General features: G+C 44.6%; 1 protein-coding gene across 2 annotated transcripts; it reads left to right on the top strand.

Annotated features, from left to right (window-relative positions):
- Positions 1-2024: 2024 nt before the first annotated feature.
- On the top strand, positions 2025-5336 carry LOC147896779 (uncharacterized). 2 transcript variants are annotated; one of them, XM_087381353.1, is made up of 4 exons: positions 2025-2237; positions 2726-3217; positions 3449-3565; positions 4325-5336. In XM_087381353.1, exons 2-4 carry the CDS (start codon positions 2762-2764, stop codon positions 5000-5002), a joined length of 1251 nt encoding a protein of 416 aa, XP_087237479.1. In that variant the 5' UTR covers positions 2025-2237; positions 2726-2761; the 3' UTR covers positions 5003-5336. The 2 variants fall into 2 exon arrangements, with proteins under 2 accessions (XP_087237479.1, XP_087237478.1); XM_087381352.1 differs by having other exon boundaries at positions 2025-2308.
- The last annotated feature ends 1853 nt before the right edge of the window (positions 5337-7189 follow it).

Genomic DNA, 7189 nt, shown 5'->3' with positions numbered 1-7189 from the left:
TGGTGCAGTGCTACCAAACTCACCTTTCAACCCTCCTTTGTCTTCACCAACCATGCCATCCTCTTCATCCTCTTTTTTGTTTTTGCCTGTAGAAGTTGTAGGTGACTTGCAAAACGTACCGAATATGTTACAAAAAGTGAACTCAAACATGCTCACAAATTCAAGATGTACCAAAAACACCAGTACACTAGCGACATTAGTATTAACATGGAATCATCGACAATACTAACCATCTCAGGCCTGGCAAAAACATAGGTAGTTAGGCATCCCCAACTAAACCCCACAAAGCATCCACTAGGACCCCCGTCGCATTCGGTACGCTCCTATGGAATACTTTGCCATAGTCACACTTGACTAAAATAAAATAATTTCCATAGCAAGAAATATCGGAAATACAATTCCGTCACATAATAAGAAGAAACTAGAAGTGACAGTGAGAATGCCAACAATGAAGAAGAGGAATAGAAATGGGGGGATGAGCTTGGACTTGAATGAGATCTAGAGGTAGGGAAAGACTCGATACAGGAGGAGACAAAGTTGGGGTAGAGGTAGAAGACACAACGGGGAAGAAACAAGTTGTGTATGAGGATGAACCAACCTTTGAGCATTGTAGAGTTAGTGATCGCCTACACAAAAATTAAAACCATTGGATGCGAATTTAGAAGCCCATTTCTAATTTAGAATGCCTAGGCAAAGCATACTCTGATGCTCTGACATTGCAGCCCAAGAAATCATAAATTCTTCACATGCATGGATGAATGCATGTAGTCGAGAGTCAACGTCTTGAAAATGTGGATCAATACTTGAATTGCATGCACAAAATGCATTCGAAAATTGGAAAATACCTGTTTTTCCCTTTGCAAAGAAATTGTATCCTTCACTAAGGCCTTCCCACTGGTACTGTTCACAGAAAGCCTATAAATTGCAACCATTTTCATTTTCACCTTTTAAAAAATATGTTCTAAATTTTGTAAAATTTGAAGGAATTTAGTTATAGTTCATTTGAAAAATCTGCAAATTCTACGGTGATTAATAGTATGTGTGTAAAGATTGCCTTCTTCCTTAGGTTTTGAGGTAGGTCTCTCTATTTCGCATTAATTAACTCGGTGCCCCCCCTCAATCTCCCAATTAACCTATCCTCCCTCCCTCGTCGCTCACCTCTCTCTCCGCTCGGTTTCCTCTGTTCCCCTCCTCCTCTTGTTCCTCCTCTCTACCTCCTCCCTTGCCTCTCTCCCTGTAGTCCCTGCTCTCCTTACAGTCCCTCCCTCCTTCTCTCACTGCTCCCACTCCTCTCCCTTTACTTGCCTTCCGCTCAAACCCCATCTCTCCCCTTTTCTCCCCTTCTCTTGCTCCTTTTCTTTAGAGGCTTTCATAGCCCCCTTCTCTGCCTGCACTCTCCTGCCTCGCCTTCCTCCTTTTATACTAACTGTAGAATGTTCTAGATGGCAGAGGCTTCTAGAAGAAGCCACAAATTAATCTCTCTCTTAATCACAATTGCGCCGCCTAGCCTTACATTAATCAAACATTGGCCTCTCCCCCGCGTGAAACAAATTAATTAATGCCTCAAACAATGACAGAGGGGCCCTATTTGGTGATGTTAGCTGTGGAAATAGGCTAAGAGAAAAATTTAGGACTTTTAGCAAATGAGCTGCAACAGATTTCTCCGACCTTTGGTGCGATGAGCCTGAAATTTATGGCACTGATTCACTCGTTGTTGCAACATGAGATGTTCCGAAGTGAGTCGAATTCCGTCGTCGAGCAGGCGGGAATGTCCTCCAAGAAGAATGTTTTCTCCAAAAATGGCTTCCGAAGAGTTCTCCCTATTTCTCCTTTGTGTGTGTGTGTGTGTCTCTCGCAGGAATGATCTCTCACAAAGGTGTGATAGAAGGAGCCGTTAGGGTTGTGGGGGACAAGTGTAAATGGGACGTAAAGGGAAGCGTGAGGTTAAGCTAAAAGATCTTGGGGCTTTTTTTTTTAAAATTTTTTTTTGTGGGCTATTTTTCTTCTTCTTCTTTTTCATCTTCATCTTCATTTTCATCTTCAAACCTATCTCAGAGCTCTGAGCTCAGGAGGTAGAGCAGACGCCATAGCCAAAGCTTCGCCTCAGCTCACTCCATCGCCATAGCTTCTTCTTTCCCCTTCCTCTCCACCAACACCCATCAATCCCTTCTCTCCATCCACCCTCAGCTTTTCTCCAGTTTTTCGTCGCACCATCAACGCTTTCAGTGCCGCATCAGGTCCCTCCCTTCCTCGCTTCTGGCTCCCTTCTCGTTTTCTCGCTCCTCGGCTCTCCACTCGCCACCCCCAGGTACCTCCTCCTTCCGCCCCGGGCTCTAGAACCGCCCGACCATCGCAGCGCCTGCAGGGTTGAAACATCGTGGGATCCCCAACGGTTTCCAGTTGCATCTCCTCTCCTCCTGTTGTGTAAACCTGGGCTTGGCATTGACTTCAAAGCCCCGTCGTGAAAATTCCCCTTGCAACTCTTGTGCATGTGCCTTTTGCTAATTGCTCTTTCGATTTCACTCCACGATGTTGTTGGCTGGCAGTTCGGGGCATGAGGCAAGCCCGTAGTGTCCGTAGTGTGTTACCTGCTGATCTATAGCAAGTTTGTAATTTTTAGGTTTTGTCCTAAGCTGGCATGCGGCCGGCATGCGATGCGAGTAACACGTAAAGCTTGCTATTGTAAGGTAATAACGTTAGTGCGTGTGATTCTCATTTTCTTCAGGCTCTGTAGGCCGTGTATCTGAAGTCAATCTTCACAATGGTGAGAACGGGTAAGCTTTCAAAAGCCAAGAAGGGCCCTGCGGTGGGAGCAAATGTCTCAAAAGGAGATGGTACGAAGAATCAGGCGGTGAACAAGGGGGCTGAGACAGTGAAAGTGCAAGACAAGAACAAACCTGTAGGTGGCTTAGCTAAGGGAACTCCAACGAAGAAAGGCCCTCAGCCTTTTCCGAAAGGGATTCAAGACCCATCTGAGTTTGATGGACTTATATTTATGTGCAACTCTTCCACTAAGCAGGACTGTTTCAAGTACAGGGTCTTCGGCCTTCCTGACGCTAAGAAAGATTTGGTAGAGAAGCTCCGTCGAAATATGAGGCTCTTCCTGTTTGATATCGATCAGAGAGTCCTGTATGGAATTTACAAGGCATCTTCACGAGGCGGTCACAACTTACAGGCTGACGCTTTTAGAGCGTCGAAGAAACCATTTCCTTGGCAGGTACCGAAGTCTTTTATTTTTTTTGTTTGTGTACTTCGAAGGAGGGGTTGTTGCCTTCTGGTTTGCGTGTGAATGTTTACTTGAGTTTTAGCAAGTGTAGTGGTATCTTGTGCGATTTTATTGGATCAAGCCTTAAATCTTAGTTGTGTTCTTTCTTCTCCAATCAGCGTGTAGTAGAGGTTGGTATTGCCTTAACTATCCAGGGTACTGATTATTCGTTCCTATCTGCAGGTGCGTTTCACTATAGTCAAAGATTGTCTTCCCCTCCCAGAGCACATCTTCAAGAAGGCCATCAAGGAGAACTACGATGACAACAAAAAGTTTAAGATCGAGTTAACTCACGAGCAGGTTTGTTCAACCCAATGTTTTCTGCATTTAGCATATTATAAATGACGGAACAATAGAATAGTTATTGTGCCTAACAGGCCAGCTTCTGGTATTAGTTTCCTACGTTAGGCTTTATTCGCTGTTGTCAAAGGATCTTCCTGTTTCAGCAGGCCTTCTCTCGCCCTTTGTTTCTGCAATTATTTGCTAGTTCGTGTGGGTGTGAGAGAATCCAAAGGGACATGTTGCCGTATAGTTGCTTTAGGTGCAGCGTTTGACTGGGTTGGTCCAGGTGATAGAGAGCTTGCTGGCCTACACTGAGCACACTTAAAGTTAAGGTCAGATCTCCTTGGTCCCTTGGACAATCAGAACAGCTCGTGTGCTAGGCTTTGTTCTGTTAAGCTGCCCCAGAGTGAAGCTCTGCTGTTATTGGCTTTGACTTGAGTGGCAAGTGAAGTCGTCCTTGGCTTTCTGGCAGTGTTTATGACTGTATTTTGCCTTTGCCTCCACATAAAGCAAATCCTGACATGCACTGGATTGATGATAATTGGTGCTTCTCGTCTTGGAGCAATGATACTTATTTAGCATTTGGATTCTTGAAGCTGGACGTCCTTACCATGTTTGTGATGCCAACGTTCTTATTGGTATCATCCAATGGAAGGAGTCTCTTCTAACTGCAGATACAATTCAAATTTTGGAGGAGTATGTATCAATGGGGTATTTCTTGGAATTAAAGGTCATTATTGTTGCAACATCCTCAACATTCCTTTATGTTTCTACCAGGTTCAACGACTGGTCAAGCTGTTCCGCCCAGTTCCAAGAGACACGTATTCTGGAGGGGGGCAGCCTCAAAGAACAGCTCCTCCTAGGGCCAAATATGAGCCTGATTTTGCGGGAGAGGATTTTCGTATGGCACGTGATGCCAGGTTGCGTCGGGAGACACCTCGTATGAATCAGTTCAGTGCAGGTTCAGATGTTGCAGAATATTTGCCGCCTCCAGTATCACGTCCATTGTATGGTGCAGATCCCATCTTTTCAGATCTGGACCAGATTTATCCAAAAGATGATTTATATTCTGCTTATCCCCAGCAAGGACGTGGTCTGGGTAATCCATCTCTGGAAATGGGTTCTCTTTACAGACAGAGAGTGCCAGAAGTGCCTGACGTGCGGGGAGAAGTGCTGGACAGAAGGATGTATAGTCTTGATCCGTTGCTAAGTTCTTCCAGTTATGCGGGTATTTCAAGTGAGATTCCTCGCAAGAGGCCATATGAAGATAATTACTATGATGATCGTGCCCATACGCTTCTTCCTAGAAGGTCCCTGGTGCAAGAGGACCTTCTTCCTAGGAACCTTGACTATCAGAGAAGACTTCCTTATGAGGAAAGTGCTGTCATTCCTGGTCGTGTACAATATGGTGGAATATCGCCACGGGTGAGGTCTTACATTGGGGGTGGATGGTAAGGTACTTGGTGAAGCAAGCTGGTGGACTCTCAGTTGCGGCCCTGTAAAAAGGCCTTTTTTTTGCACACACTAGGAAGCTAGACAGTTTAGGTTAACTTCTCATCATGAATCTTGAATCCAGTTTTTCTGTCAGAATTAGGGCTTTCTATTTTGAAGTACATGATGTTGATGAGAAGACATGGTTTTTGGACATTGCTATGATGGTTTTGATTTCTTATGTAGTGGTTATTCAAAAGTTGTCTTTTCTATTGGAGTGCTTGTTGCTAAGTATAGGGATTACGAAAAGGAAGATATCTTGGATGGGTGTGAATACTACGAAAAGGGAGATATTTTGAGATGGTGTGGTGAGAGCAGCAGTTAGTATAAAACTGATCCATTGCCAGGTTTTTCCAGTTATGCGGGCATTTCAAGTGAAATTCCTTGCAAGAGGCCATATGAAGATTACTAAAGGGAGCTATTTGGATGGGAGCCGTTAGCATGGGGAAGAGGTACAAATGGGACTTGAAGGGTAGGGCTCATCATCATGATGAGCTTCACATGTAAATGATTTTGGAGTTGCAGTGGTTTGTATCCTCGCTCTCTCTACCTTGCTCCAGCAGCAGGTGGAGCAGATGCCATAGCCATAGCTTCCCCTCAGCAGGAAGAATGCCTCTCCAGCTTCATCCAGTCTTACTGATTCACCAGGTTTCTGTTGCAAGATCAGCTACCTCATGACCTCCTCAACCTCTGCCCTCCCTTCTCCGCCAGATCAACCCCAATCCTTGAAATGGATGACAGGGTCGTCTCTCATTGAAAAGACAATTGGGAGGACTTTAGGGCTGATACTTCTGGAGTCCTCAAACTGGGCATTCCTCCCAACTAAAAAGTGCAGTGAAAGTTTACACTATCCATGATCTTTGAATTCTACAACTTTACTGTAGGCCCTAATCGCTTGTGACATGAAGCTTGAATTGAGCTGAAACTCTTTCAATTCTGTAAAGGCAGCCAGTCAATGTAGTAGACCTTCCATGTGCAGGAACTTGGAACTTTGTGAAATTTCTCTCCTGCATCCACCAACTCTTGGTACTCACGACCTGCTCCATGCAGTCATCTTCGCCAATGGAGAGGTCTTCAGTTACATCTTCTCCAAATGAGATGACAGGGCCTCTCATTGAAAAGACAATTAGGACTTTAGGGTTGATACTTCTGGAGTCCTCAAACTGGGCATCCCTCCCAACTATAAAGTGCACTGAAATTTTACACTATCCATGTTTTCTGATTTCCACAACCATACTGTAGGCTTCCTGTTCTCACGGTAGAATTTGGTCTTGTGAAATGCAGCTTGAATTGAGCTGAAACTGGCGCAATTCTGTAAAGATGGCCAGTCATTCTAGTGGACCTTCCATGTGCAGGAACTTGGAACTCGGTGAAAATTTGCTCCTACATCCCCCTATGCAGTTGTCTTCTCAAATGGAGAGGTCTTCAGCTACATGTCCAGTCCCCTTCTGTATTTGTTCATGAATCCTCTGAATCCTCTTCTACTCTCTGATTAGCCCTCTGATTAGCCTTCTTTCTAGTGCTAGCCCTTGTTATGGCTGAGTATGCCCTTCACCTCTGGGGTGCCAACAGAAACTCAGTATGAGGACCTTTGTATAACTTGATGCTATGTGTGGGTGTGGGGATTTGTATGTGTGAGCCTATGTTACACCCACTGTTGGGTGCCGATGATGTCATTGAGGATGGCATAGTAGCTAGTCCCTGCCATGCATGATGTAGTTTATGAGCACTGTGTGATGTGGTTTTAGAGGATGAGTTTGGGCACGTTCCTGGATTCATCTAGATATATCCTCTAAATCAAAATCTTGCCTCTTGCCTATTCGAGTTTAAGAGACAATGCCATGGTCTTTTGCTGATTATCTTGAGAGTTGATGGCACCATTTCCTAGGTAGGCTGCAATTCCTCTTTTGAAGTGTTGGACTGATTGGCTGTGATTACTAGCTCTCGGTACCGTTTGACAAGGTAGTTCATTGGAAATTTCACCTAGACTTGTATCACTAGAAGGGCTTTGTCCTAGCCCTTCACACCCATGATTTGGACAAAATTGAATTGGAACATGATGACTTCTATGTTTTTGTGTGTGTGACAACAACATCCCCAAAGATTGATTCTCAAGCACTCGCCATTTTAGGAGTACCTTGTCGTTACCTT

Source organism: Dipteris shenzhenensis, chromosome 11, assembly GCF_047967505.1.
Source record: "Dipteris shenzhenensis isolate YYH24624 ecotype China chromosome 11, Dip_SZ_1.0, whole genome shotgun sequence".
In the NCBI taxonomy this organism is placed as follows: Eukaryota; Viridiplantae; Streptophyta; class Polypodiopsida; order Gleicheniales; family Dipteridaceae; genus Dipteris; species Dipteris shenzhenensis.
Note: the sequence above shows the minus strand (reverse complement) of the source record. Positions and strands in the feature narration are given on the sequence as shown.

Bases quoted from the DNA above. Each gene is read 5' to 3' on its own strand.
- LOC147896779 (XM_087381353.1), top strand. From the start codon at position 2,762: ATGGTGAGAACGGGTAAGCTTTCAAAAGCCAAGAAGGGCCCTGCGGTG. The intron at 3,218-3,448 runs GTACCGAAGTCT...TCCTATCTGCAG, and splicing joins AGAAACCATTTCCTTGGCAG to GTGCGTTTCACTATAGTCAA. The intron at 3,566-4,324 runs GTTTGTTCAACC...TGTTTCTACCAG, and splicing joins TCGAGTTAACTCACGAGCAG to GTTCAACGACTGGTCAAGCT.